This window comes from Tursiops truncatus, chromosome 4, assembly GCF_011762595.2.
Source record: "Tursiops truncatus isolate mTurTru1 chromosome 4, mTurTru1.mat.Y, whole genome shotgun sequence".
Classification (NCBI taxonomy): domain Eukaryota; kingdom Metazoa; phylum Chordata; class Mammalia; order Artiodactyla; family Delphinidae; genus Tursiops; species Tursiops truncatus.
In genome coordinates this window covers 32,533,398-32,547,666 of record NC_047037.1, presented here as the reverse complement: position 1 = coordinate 32,547,666, position 14,269 = coordinate 32,533,398, and the positions used below count along the sequence as shown (strand labels likewise).

At 35.0% G+C, this 14,269-nt stretch overlaps 1 protein-coding gene across 4 annotated transcripts in view; it reads right to left on the bottom strand.

The window, feature by feature from the left end:
- RYK (receptor like tyrosine kinase) overlaps window positions 1–14,269 on the bottom strand; it is a 100,150-nt gene that overhangs the window by 29,807 nt on the left and 56,074 nt on the right. For 3 of the 4 annotated variants that reach the window (XM_073803803.1, XM_033855371.2, XM_073803804.1), the window contains 4 exons: window positions 14,014–14,114; window positions 10,905–11,039; window positions 9,540–9,626; window positions 4,063–4,132 (listed from right to left, as the gene is read on the bottom strand). In XM_073803803.1, the coding sequence (XP_073659904.1) occupies window positions 4,063–4,132; window positions 9,540–9,626; window positions 10,905–11,039; window positions 14,014–14,114 (393 nt within the window). The remainder of the gene's footprint in view (window positions 1–4,062; window positions 4,133–9,539; window positions 9,627–10,904; window positions 11,040–14,013; window positions 14,115–14,269) is intronic. The other variant, XM_033855372.2, reaches the window with a different exon arrangement.

Genomic DNA, 14,269 nt, shown 5'->3' with positions numbered 1-14,269 from the left:
GAAAAAATTCAAATCTTCATCTGATTCTAAAAACCTTATGTTTTCCACTGGATCACTGGACATTCCCTCCCAGGGCAGCAAGACAGAGTCTCTTTTCACACCGAGACCCACACATACTAAAATGACTACAGCAGGAGGATGGAGGGAGGGGGAACTGGAGGAAGGCAGTCAAAGGTACAAACTTCCAATTATAAATAAGTACTAGGGATGTACTGTACAACCTGACAACTATAGCTAACACTGCTGTGTGATATACAGGACAGTGGGTAAGAGAGTAAATCCTAAGAGCTCTCATCACAAGGAGAAAATTTTCTTTCTTCTTTCTTTCCCTTTTATTGTATCTATATGAGAACATGGATGTTAGCTGAACCTACTATGGTAATCATTTCACAATATATGTAAATCAAATCATCATGCTGTATGTTTTAAACTTATACACTGAGGTATGTCAATTATTTCTCAATAAAAGTGGGAAAAAATGACTACAGCAGGTGTGCACTCAGGTTTAACTGCCTACCATGATTTCAGGAGTAATATGAAGAGCTGCCCAATCTCTTTAACCCTCCCAAAATTATTTCTCTGCACCTTTCCTCATGACTGAAATTCACTGAGCAAAGTTAAAGGAATCTGACCCAAACACAGGAAGTTTGCTGGATGAGATCAAATCACTTATTCTATCACCAGAGGATTAAAAGCCCTCCGGGAGAAGTAACAAGCTGCATGAAAATATTTCAAAGAATAAATGGCTGCTCTTCATTCTGCCCAGTTTATAAAGGAAAGGAAGATAAAGAGGAAGATATGGGATCCATAAGAAGAGCAGATGAGGCAGAAGCAGGTGCTATAGAGGAAAGGCAGGTTCTGCAGGGACTTGAGGCAAGAACTGGTCCAGTTCTCAGTCTTGCCGAGCGTGCCTGCAGAGTGAGAGCCATGAGGCATTCAGCAAAGTGCCCATCATCAGGCACCCTTGGGCCAATGGAGAGTCAAACTACAAGCAGAAATAGCTTGAGTACTTTTTATAAAGCATGTCTGATGAAATTTAAATAGATCAACAGCTATCTTTTATTTATACAGCTATTTTAACTTATAATAAAAATTATTCTAAAAAATTCCAGTGGAAAAAGGAATGAAAAGAAAGAATTTCAAGATGCTTTAAAATATTTCAACACTTTAAAACTCTTAATCACGGAATGTTAAAACAGGAAGTAAACATGATGAATTACATACCAAAACTAGTTTTTTAAAAAAGGTAAAATCAGAAACTAGGTGTCATTTCTTGCTGAGTGTATTGAGTTTGCTTGATAAATTCTATAATATGATCACTGAAGATCATTATTTCTTTTTTAATTTTTTTTGCAGTACGCGCGCGCCTCTCACTGTTGTGGCCTCTCCCGTTGCGGAGCACAGGCTCCGGACGCTCAGGCTCAATGGCCATGGGTCACGGGACGAGCTGCTCCGCGGCATGTGGGATCTTCCCGGACCGGGGCACAAACCTGTGTCCCCTGCATCGGCAGGCGGACTCCCAACCACTGCGCCACCAGGTAAGCCCATTATTTCATTTTTAACCCTCATGCCTAGCAGTGTTCCAAGTGCAAAATGGGCACTTAATGAATGAGAACGTATGCATACACAGAGCCATGAACAGTCTAGACATCAGGGGTCAAAAGAAATGTGTTATAGGCCCTAGTCCCCTTAAAAATGAAATAAATTGCTACAGTGAGTAGAAAGAACCATACACTTTCTACACATTGATAATGTGTTTTGCTCATTAAAAACCAGGAGTCCTGGTATCACTTTATGATGAGGAAGAACAATTAACCAGGATCAAACCATAACTTGCCTTTAGAAGACATTCCCTAATCACTGAACGTACAGTAACAAATAACCCTAATTCAGTATAAGTCATCCCATTCCACCACCTAAGTGTATCCTGGGGCTACTAATTCATCCTAGTTGGATGCTGGAAAATCCTATAGCTTAAAGCTGCCTAAGAAAATGCTGCAACTGCTTGCTCTGAACATTTTTCAGCCAAAGCACCTTTGGGCTACTGTGGATATAAAACTGCTTCTTGAGAAAATCCTGGCTTTGTCTATATCCCTGCCACCCACTTCTGTGCTGATGTGGTACAGACCTTTAATCAAGGTAAGAATACTAGCTAAGTACGTAAGTACTAGGTTAACATTACATACTAGTATTAAACACTCTGGTTCTTCCCGCTAGGGTCAGCATAATAAATCAAGTACTCCAAACATTGTCAAAAAGGACATTCCCAATTGATCATTACCCAGTTCTTGCTTTGTTACTCAGAGGAAACAAAATGTGTGTGTGTGTTTTTTTTTTTAGAAAATATAGTCTAAAGGGTCAGTTATCTATCCATTCCTCTGCAAATGACTTCTATTCTTGGAATGAATCAGTGAATCAGGTCAATGGAAGGTAACATTCTTAAATCACATGACTTTAACCCTTCAAAAGGACATCTTTAGTCCCTCATTACTGTGTGGTCAATTTTTTTCAAAGGTCTCTGGCTTTTTTATTTTCAATGAAACTAAAAAGTATATCTGTTCATTATCTTAATCAATGTCCCAAGTGTATGATAAAGCTAATGACATCTGTCCCAGAATGTGAAACCAGAAAAAGTTTTCTCCCCAAGAAACATGTACATTTCCTTCCCTTCTGATACTGAGATGTATCAAACTTTGTTTCCTTCAGCCTTGCTTGCCCAGAAGCTAAGAGTTGTTTTATGTTCAATCACAGTAAAAATAATTGTCTCCTTAATGTTGGCTTATTTGTCTTCTTTTCCACCATCACAATGCCAAAAAACTCAAGTTCATTTTCATTACCATTTTATTGATCTTACTATAGCTGCCTTCTTTTTAGGTTCTCAAATTCTTTTGACTATGAACCAAAGTATAAATAAAATTCAAAAATAAAACTCTGCACAGTCATCTTATTTTTTGGCAGAACTCAAGTAACTGCTCAAAGTACACAGAAATTACAATGCATAATGCCTTTTGCACACATCACTTTCTTTTTTTTCCAGAAGTCCATAAATATCTTCCAACAATGATGGTCACCATTCCATTTTTTAAACATATGTGATCAAATTTTCAGTAGGCACACAAATTAAGCTGACTCTGTATAGTGCTTTAAAACAACAACAACAAAAACCTTGCCCAAATATTGATACTGTACATTGTGATACTATAATTATGCCCTTTTTGGCTCAGAAGATAGAATCTCTTATTATAGCTCTGTGAAAAGGACTGATATAAAGCTTTTAAAAAAAGTTCTTCATATACAGAACTGTAAGTATTTTTTAAAAATCATACTGCAAACTAATGATAAGAGACTGGTTAAATAAAATGTGGTGCATCCATTCAATCAACTACTATGTAGTCTTTTTAAATGTGGATGTGAATTTATAGTTACTTACATGAAAAGTTAGATACATTGTTTTGCCATATATCAAGAAGTGTGTTAACCTTGTTAAAGATAATGGTATTGTGATTATATAGAAAAATGTCCTCAACTTTTTGGAAAATGCATGCTGGAAATGCATTGAAAGTGCTAAGATATCCAATTTAGTTTAAAATATTTCCACACTTGCAAATATCTATCTATATCTAACTAAATAGTTGATAGATACATAAACATGCACAGCAAAAATGGCAAATGTTAACCACCAATGTATTCAGGAGGTGGGCTTACTGGTGTTTATTATTCTTTTCTTTGGTACTCTACATGTTCAACATTTCATAACAAATATTTTTTAGCATATGTATATCATTATCCTACTTTTTAAAGGGAAAGATGCACATAAATATAAACTCTTTCCTGAAAGCTCAGCTATAATTATCCAGATGTGGGCTTACATACTCTTCTTTATATTTTACTGTGTTTTAAAATTTTGTGCAATGAGCATGCATTTCACTTTTATATTCAGGAAAAAAACAAATTAAGCTATTCCAGAAATGCTTTCTATTAACAGCACATTACAACATTCTTAAAAATGTAGCATACAATGCTACCATGCTTAACACAATGCTGGGTGGCTTCTCCTCTCACCTGTGATGAAGACCTCGTAGCTTACAACTTTCAGTGAGCATCATTGTCACCTGAATTTCAGAAGCTTGATCTACATAAAGAAAAAGACACTGTCATATATAGTATGATAATATTATACATACGACATCAATATTTTCTGGTATTAGTAAGTAACTATCTCTAACTGTATGGTAAATTTCATCAAAAGTTACAGGCAAATCTAAATAGGTCTAGCCTAAAATTCTATTGTAGTAGGTAGAGTCTCATTGACAAGGTCAACATTTACAGATGCCATTAAGGATAAGTTTGACTACGTAAAAATCAGAAACTAAGTAAGGTTCCAGAAACAAAGCAGACAAAGTAATAACAGACTGGAAAAATATCTGTAACACATAAGGCATATAAAGGGCTGATTTCGTCTTTTCCCCCCCTTCTTTAAAGAACTCACACGATAAGAAAAAATCTGAAAAAGAGGCAAAGGATATAAACATATAGTTTACTAAAAAAACAACACAAATGACCAACAAAATTAAAAAAACAACTTTCTGCTTCATTCCTCAGTAAAGAAATGCAAATTAAACAAGGAGATGCCATTTTCCTCATCAGATTGGAAGAGACAAAAAAGTCAGCTACCTGTCAGTTTGGGCAAGAGTGTGAGGAAACAGGCTCATCCACAGTATCTTGGGTAGGTGGGGGAAACAACAGCTAACAAAATTTTTAATACCTTTTACCATCATCAATCCCACTGCTAAGAGTCTACTCATAAAAGCTCATCTATATATAACGTAACAAGAATACTGTTCAATTATAACAACAAAAAAACTCAAAACAACCAAAGACCAAAGTGCCCATCACAGAGAACTAGTTAAATTAGCACGTAAGAATAATATGCAGCTACCTTAAGAAAAAAAAGTCAGATTTACATGTACTGACAGAGGAAAATCTGCAAGACATATTAAATTTTAAAAGCAAGATGAAAAACTGTGTTTGTGCGATCAGTTATATTTCAAAATCAAATTTATTTGGAAAATTAGATATATTTGGCTGTGTTTTTCTTCTTACTCACAGAGGGAATCATAGGAAATTGTTTACGGTGGTTACTTTTAGAGATGCGAGAATTTACATTTTGCACCTTTCTGTCCTGTTTAAATTTTCTAACCTTACAAACATAGAATTAGAAAAAAGTGACCACAGGAGTTCTGACTGGAGATTGTGGTGCATTTTATTGTTTGCTTCTTCTTACCTCTATGTGGTTAAACAAACAAAAAGAACTACTATTATATTGGTAGAAAAAGATTTAATTTTCATATAATAGCCCAAATTAGCATGATTATTCCATTTTATTTTTAGCTTCTGAACTCATGGTTTTTGGTCCAGGTAACAAACAGAACTAAAATTGGCTTTTAGTTCAATGTTTTTGAAATAAAACATGATAATGCAATTTACCAATATCTTTAGTGTGCACCTTCAAAAGAATTTGAAGCCATTAAATATTTGCACAAATCTACAAGCATGCCTTCTCTTATAGGGACCACTATTTTAATAAGTATAGAAGATTTTCTCCCCTGTCTGAAAAGAACATTTCCATTAAGTGAATAGTATATTTTCATTATAAAATTGAAAATGAGTTTTAATTTTTTTAATGGTTTTTAAATATCAAAAACAAAATTAACAGTATACCCTTAAAAATACTTTCAAAGAAGCCAATAATAGATTTGTATGCCAACAATTTAAAAAATAGTAATAATAATTTATAGATCTTCTGATCAATGCAGTACGAGGGAGAAGAAGATAGAAAGATGGGCAAAGCCAAGATCCACCTCCCAGCCCTACCTAGTAAAATGCTAAACCAACAGAAAAATCCAGACCTCTAAACTCAGGCACCATGATTATACACTCAATCCTTAAAAGTGGAGCTGTCAAAGCTGAGAAATAGTCAATTTCATTTACTTCCAAGACTAACCCGTGGAATCACTCCCTCTCTCATTACGTGATATTAGTGTTCCCTTTCCAGACCGCTTCACTTAGTTAAAACTTTTGTAGGAATACAAAATGGGTAGACAAAAAGCCAAGGACTTGGAATACTTGCTACTTCTTTGAAAAAGCACTTTACCTCAATGTCTGCTGAAATAAACTCTAGTTGTTTAAAAACTGCTTAAAATTTAGGAACATTTAGTAAATGGCAGAATATGCCTTTTTACTCTTTCTGTAATCTAAATAAGTGTTAATAAAATTATGGCCAGAACTATTTGGGGACTGGAAGGATTTTTTTTTTTTTTTTTTTTTTTTTTTTTTGCGGTACGCAGGCCTCTCACTGCTGTGGCCTCTCCCGTTGCAGAGCACAGGCTCTGGACGCAGAGGCTCAGTGGCCATGGCTCACGGGCCCAGCTGCTCCACGGCACGTGGGATCTTCCCGGACCGGGGCACGAACCCGCGTCCCCTGCATCGGCAGGCGGACTCTCAACCACTGCGCCACCAGGGAAGCCCTGGAAGGATCTTTTTAGAACTGAAAACTAGTAATAGTTGGAGGTCTGTACCCATTTGGTAAGAGTTTACCTTCTTGTCAACTGGTACAGAGATCCAAGTAAAATGAAAGGTAATTTCAGGATGTGTCATTTTTTGCATAATTTTTTAAGTTTTTAACTTTGATAAGCATGTTCTATTAAGCCAGGGACACTTGAGCTGGATAATGAGCTAAGGAAACTTTGGAGAAAAAATAATTTTATACATTTAGTAAGAAAAAATCATTTTCCTGGATACCTTACCCAGTCTGGTCCTAGTCTTATAATTTTAAATACTGAAAGGTCTATCTTTAAGATGTATACGTTTGAAAAGAATACTATACAATAATTTATATTCTAAAAGTTACAAGAACAAAATGATTTTTACAAAACCCTACTTATTTCTAATTTGTAAAAAATTAGAAGCTATAAAAGAAAACAAGAACTTAATACAAATAACCTCAAATTAATTCATTTATTTCATGGAATTCAATTTCACAATATTCACTGTGTGAAATTCAGATTCCTAATTTCAATCTCTGGAAATTTATATTGGGATATCCGTTAAGTCTCTGTGAAAAATGATAACTTTTAAGAAGCCAAACTCCAATTTCCTGCTTATGCCTAAAGGCAAAGGTAGGGACTTCCCTAGTGGTGCAGTGGTTAAGACTCCACGCTCCCAATGCAGGGGGCCCGGGTTCGATTCCCATCAGGGAACTAGATCCCACATGCATGCCACAACTAAGAGTTCACATGCTGTAACTTAGAGTTCACATGCCGCAACTGAGGAGGTGGCGAGCTGCAACTAAGGAGCAGGTGAGCCACAACTAAGGAGCCCACCTGCTGCAACTAAGACCTGGTGCAACCAAATAAATAAATAAAATAAATATAAAAATAAATAAGTTAAAAAATAAAGGTAAAGTAACTGATCTTTTAAAAAATTTTTGCATTTTTAGCTCTACTTCTAATTGTATAGCATGTAACAAAGCATACATATTTGTGAAAGAACTTTGTCAACTCTATGTAGCTTCAATTAAAAAATAACATTCCAAAAGAATAAATCTCAAAGACACTCAATCATGTGGAGTTATCTAACAATTTTAAAGCAAATACCGTGGTCAGTACACTTCCTCTGTGTTTCCCACGCAAATCATGACCACATCTTGGCTAAGGACTCACTATGCTTTCTCTTGTTTCCGTCTAGCTCAGAGAGAACATTATAATTACAGTGGTAAGACAGAGAAACAAGCAAGTGACTACAATTCAAAGGTACATGGAAAGAGAAATCTTATCTTGTGAAACAGTCCCAGTATCTGCATTGTGTTTTCTTATCACTATTATTTCCTTTCCCCCCATTTCCAATCCTAAATCAACCCAATTCTATACAGAAACCTCTTTTGTTAATTCAACATTCCTTCAGAACAAATTAATAATATCCCGGTTCTAAATTATCCATAGAATATTTACAAACCCCAGAAGAAATATTAGAATTAAGGGGGAATGTTTCCTTTAAAAAATGGAGAAACTGTAACAAAAGGCAGACATTATTAAACTTAGGGCTCAAATTTTACATCTACCAAGAGTAATATGTAAAGTATCCTTCAAAACTAGTCAGAAAACCTAGTGGGACCAAACCTAAAATTCAATCTTTAGAAGTGTTTTGGGGTTAGGAGAAGTGAATGAATAAATTCATTTCATTAACTGTTAACTTACTTAACAGTAAGTTAAACCATCTGTTTAGAAAGAAGAAAGTGTGTGTTTATAGCATCCTTAAACAAGCAATTTTGCTAAATTAAAAGAAATCAAATTCCAAAGTTTTTTTGTTAGATTAGTACAACCCAACTTTTTAGAAACAATAAACACAAACCTTTCATGCTTCCTAAGAATTCCTTTAACTAAATTTAGAAACATAAGTTCTTATAAATTAACTTTGTGAGCTTCACAAAATTGTCACCTCCTACTCATAAAACTGAATTTAATTTTGCCCTCAATTTCTGCATTTGGAATGCTAAATTTGTTTTTCCAAAATTAATAACTCGTTATTTCAACTTACATCAGACACTGTCAGACATTAAGCACTCTTTAAATTACATTTTCTCTCTTAAAATGAGCAAATAGACTTACCTAAGAATTATTGAAGCTTTTACAAAGCTTAAATATACAAATCAGTTATAAATCATTAAAATTCTAATATTATAAAAGGACTTGCTAATTTACCAGTATTAGGCAATAAGCCATATAAAAACATTCTAGTATATGTTGATAGGGAATCTCTAACTGAAAATTTTATATAAATCAGTAAGTGAAATCAGTAAGTGAAAAATTAAGCATCACATTTCTCCAAAAGGAGAATATGTGAAAATAGGTATTCTGTTCATGAAAATATAAACTATCACTACCTTTTAGAAAACAATCTGGCAACAACTATCAATATTTTAAATGTAAATACCTCGTGGGGCAGCAATTCCAACTACAGCTATACCTGCAAAACTCTACCAAGAAATAATACACACACACAGCAAAAAAAAAGGGAGGAGAGGGAGTGAGAGAAAGGCAAATAGCACCTATTCACATAAGGTTCAGTGGGTCTGGGGGTCATTTTTTTTCTTTATAAGTCCTCAGTATTGGGGGTGGAGGGGTGCTGAGATGGAGGGAAAACTACTATCAATGTTTTTTAAGAAGGAAAAACCAAAGAATTTTAACCTAGGAAAAACATAATATTAGATATAGCAAAAATGAAGTCAAGTGGATGCAGTTTATTTAGAAGCCTGAGTAATATCTAATAAATATATAATGTCTTAATTTATTAGCTTCTATGTTCTATACCTTAATGAAAACAACACAAATCTCCTATAAGTTTAGATTGTATGAGCTAAATTAACATGGACTGATTAATGATTAAGGTCTGGCACACACTGAAAATCTGAAACAATTTTGCTGACATAAGCCACCTTAGACAGAAAAGCAGTATGGAAACGGAATGGGATAAAATCCTACCTTTAACTGTTTTTACAAATGCTTGTTTTTCCTTATTTGGATCTTTTTCATCTACTAAAATCCCATGGAAAATACGCCCAAAAGTACCTAAAAGGAAAAATAATTATTGAGATCATATGATAACGTTCATAAAACTATAAGTACAAAACTTTCTGGCACAATACAACTTAAACGTAACAAGGGAAAATGTGATCAACATTACTCCAGCCCTAGCATAAAAAGACTCAAATCTTTGTTTTTTAATGACTGTTAAAGGCTCTTTTTAACTACAAAATATCTTAACTTGCCTTTTGAAATACCAAATTTAAACTATATATGAGAATTCATTCTGAAATATCCTAAATAAACTAATGATATAGACAGGAGCACTGGAGCTCAGTAATGGGGTATCCGTAGAGACATTTATGAGTTTCTAGGCTTAGCCTCAGAGCAACGACAAAGGAGAAAAATGGACTCTCCTCATACATTCAAAAACACCAAAAAAATCTGCTTCCATTAATTACTATTTGCCACTGGAGACAGTTCAAGCCCCTCCCTTGGCTGTGACTGACCTACAAGTATCTCAACCAAACAGATGAATTCAGAATGACTCACATGCATCCAAAACATTCCAAACTGAGTTATGGAAGGGGGGAAAAAGTAATTCTCTATTTAACAACTTGAGGAGCTCAATAAAGTATTTTATTATTAATTTCTGTCTTCTTCTTTCAGCATTCTCCCCAATCAATACCTTGAAACTCAAAAAAGAAAGCAAGGACCAGCAAGAGGGGGAAGGGCAGGGTCCTATCTCTCAAACACCTATCATGTGTTAGTTCATTTAATGAACATCAGTTCATCTAATCTTCATAACTGTCTAAGAGTAGACAACGGAGTCCAAATTTAGAGAAGAGGAAACTGGACATGGAAAACAGGAAATGATTTCCCCAAGGTCACATAGGTAATAAATTGTGGGACTGGGATTGGAAGTTGGGCATAACTCCAATCCCCATGCATGTGCCTTCTGCTAGAACCCATACACTTTCCATCACAGAGAGAATTACTTAGAATGCTTCAAAGAGTCCTGCTAGGTAGTGATCACCTTCAGACAAGAACTAAACAGAAAATATACTTTAAAGGTGACAAACACTAATAATCATGCCTTAATATACTTGAAAATCAACAATTGCACCAAAGCTGTCCATATTAAGGCAAATTGAAAATCTAAAGAAAGGGAAAATAAAAATCAGTGTTATAGAGGAAACAAATTGTGCACTGCTTTCTAGCCTTAAACTCAAAATGAGATGAAATTCTTAAATTCTGAAACAAAAAAATTTTTATACTACTAACATTTCTTCCTTGAAAACCTGATTTTGAGATAATAGATACCTTCTTGGAGTACATCTTTTAGAGTTATCCTCTCCCTGGATATTGCGATATCCTTCACCTTAGCTTTGGCCTCCAAAAGAGTGACACTTCTCAGGTCATTCTTCTCTATCCGCAAGGTAGGATAACCTGAGGAGCCAACAAAGCCAAACCAAGAAATATAAATACCCTTATTATGGCATCAGGGTCAACTAGTTCAGTTAGAACCTCAGGACTCAAGTCACAGGAATGAATGAATGTAAGAATCATAAATGGAAAAAGGCACACACATGAACAGGGAGAATTACTTATGAAGGCCATACTAAATTTTAAAGAAACACTTTCCCACCTATCCCAAAATCTTAAAATGCAGAATTAAAACAAGAAACACTAAAAATAATATTATATTACCACCACTTCAACTGCTTTTCAGCCAAATGAAACAAGCTTTGATTCATGGAATTTAATGTAATCCCTCATATGGACTGCTTTTCTCTCCAAAGATTTTCTAATACAGTCTCCTAACAAAAAAAAAAACCTTTTCAAATGAAGACATGTTTGTAAAAATATCTTTTCTAAAAAAACATATAATTGATTTAATCATTCTGGCATCCATACAGCCTAGTCATACCACTGTGAGATTCATATTTGTTTTTCGGTTCCCTAATTCCCATTCATTCTTAATATGATGATGGCAAAACAAAATTTCTGGCCATCAATTAAAATTCTCATTGCACAAAAAAAAAGTCAGAATAAAAGTTAGTGTTAGCAAGCAGAAATTGGAATGGTATCCCCATTGGAATAGTATTTTGGGGAAGAAAAATCCGTAAAGAATGGGTGGACTTGGACAACGGTCATCAGTGGCTGCTAGAAGAACTACATGAAAGGCTTTGGAAACCTTTATAATGGATGGATTAGGCTGACAGAACTTGATTCCACTGATCAGCACTTTGACCATGATATGTCTAGGTGTGTGTGCATATGTGAGCATTTATGAGTGCATTTATGAGTGTTTAATCCTTCCTGGAGTTCTCTGAGTTTCTTGCATCTGTGGACTGTTGTGTTTTGTTATTTTGGAAAACTCTTGGCTATTTTGTCTTCAAGTAATTTTTCCGCTCCTTTCTCCTTTTATTTATAGACAAATATATTTCCATTGGGTTTTCTTAAAAGCACTATTTGTTTTTATCATACATAAGAAATGAAGTATCTATCTCCTTAAGGTAATGTCTACAAAACAAACTTCTTATTGGTGGTAAATAAAAAAATTTGTCAACAAATAAATGTATTTCCACTGACTTTTTAAAATGCATTTTGCTTTTAGCATATATAATAAATTACTATCTACCTCTTTAAGGTTATATGCACCATCAAGAATTGACTCTAATGAGCAAATCTTGACAGATAGACATTAAAAGCAATGATGTGTTTCTTATAAATAGTTTGGACTACTCTCACATCTATCATTATATTTCCTGAGGAACTTATGTCTTTCTTTCCTTGGTGGAGATGTTAACTGCTGTTATGATTTCTCTTAGATTTCTTTTAAGCTAGAGTGCCCCCTCCTTCCCTTTCGTTTTTCTTGCCACATCTTATTAAAGAAACTGCGTCAATTATCCTGGAGAATGTCCAGCATCTGCCTCTTCTAGTGTCATCTAACTTGTTTCCCTATCCCTGTATTTCTTGTAAACTGCAAGTCAGTTTTACAGCCTTGATTAGATCCAGGTTAACTCTTGGAGGGGGAGGGGAGACAAGAATACTCCATCTGGGAGCACAAAATACTAGCTGTCCTACTTTTAATGATGCTAAGTTTCAGTAGTGGATTCAGGCAGTGAAACTCTGATCCCTCAAATGGTAAAGTTCCCTACTTCCCTTTGTTTGTATAGTTTAAAATACTAACGAACTTTTCCTGAATCAAATATTTTATTAGGGGATGCAAGTATGATTTTCTAATTCTACCATTCCTTCCACATTTATTAGCTGGGATTTTTCTGTAAAAAAACATTTTCCTTCATAAACCAGCACTATCTGGTTACTGTGAAATAGTTCAGGTAGCCAGTTGTCAGAGTAAGGCATAATAATGTCTTAGTTAACTTGGTGCCTTAGTTAACTCCCATAATGACTGATTTTTCTAAAAAGTATCATTACGAACTTGTGGATTTTTACACATTTTTACATTTCACATTTACATCACTTCATCAATCCACTGCAGTCATTATTCTTTCTGATGCTCAATGGTCCCATTTTGGGGAGCTCTTGTCTTTAGTAGCTTCCTGGATTTTTGGCTCAGCAAATGTCCCAGGTTTATCTTACACATTCCCGACCCAGTCCTGGAATCATCCGTTTCTCCAAAGAATCCTGGTACTTCTTAATGAGAAACAGTACTGAAAGACCACAAGAGGGCACTGGGTGAAGAACAGATACTCCTTAATTTTAGTTTGCTAGAGAGTAAATGTCAGCCCAGGGGAGATAATAGTTAATTGCCTACAAGAACCTCATTAATCAATGGCACCATTGAGTTGAGCCCTGACTTGTAGTCCACTGTCTATCCTGATGATTGTGTAGTTTCTTATTTGTATGGTGACTGAGTCCTCATTATGTCTAAATTATACTCTAAGAATGATTATTTTCCCCCAAACATCTACATGTTACAGTATAAAAACTTTCATCAAAATCCTTTTCAAAAAAAGGAAATCAGACCCCATTCTCAACTCTAATGGCAACTAGTTTCCCATCATGATCAGAAGACAATGTAACGTCCTAACCACAGCCCATGAGACCATCAAATAATTCATTAAAATCCAAGTCTCTGCCTTCATAGAGATCAGTGGCTTATTCTATCTAACTACCTGAAAATCCTCCTTCTGAATTTGTATAGAGATGGTTCAGCAGCCCTCTTAATATAATCTATAGAAACCTCCCCAAAACTAATTCTAGCCATTAAACCTAAAATTTTAATACTCCAATTTTGGAATGTTTCATTCAATGCTCTAGAAAGCAAAAGTTAAAGCCTAATTCTGTACATGTTAGATACTATGTACACAGCATGGCACACGTAACTAACCACACAGGACCAAGGAAAGACAGAACATAGACAATTTTAGTAAACCATCTTTAGAATTAAATTAACTCTTACTGGTGATAGGAGTTGCATTGTTGGGTGTGTCGGCTCTCAGATACTGAGTCGTCTGGGTAGATGGCTGAGACAGCCCTTGGGAACTACTGCTGGCACTGATGCTGCAAACAATTTTTAAGAGAGAAATACTTGGCAAGTCAGCTTCAATGAGAAATTTCCTTTTTCCATACATACAAAATGCATGTAGCCATTATAACCAGCTTAAAACCCTAACGGAGATCACAATAACGCATGGATCTCTATCACAAATGTTCCA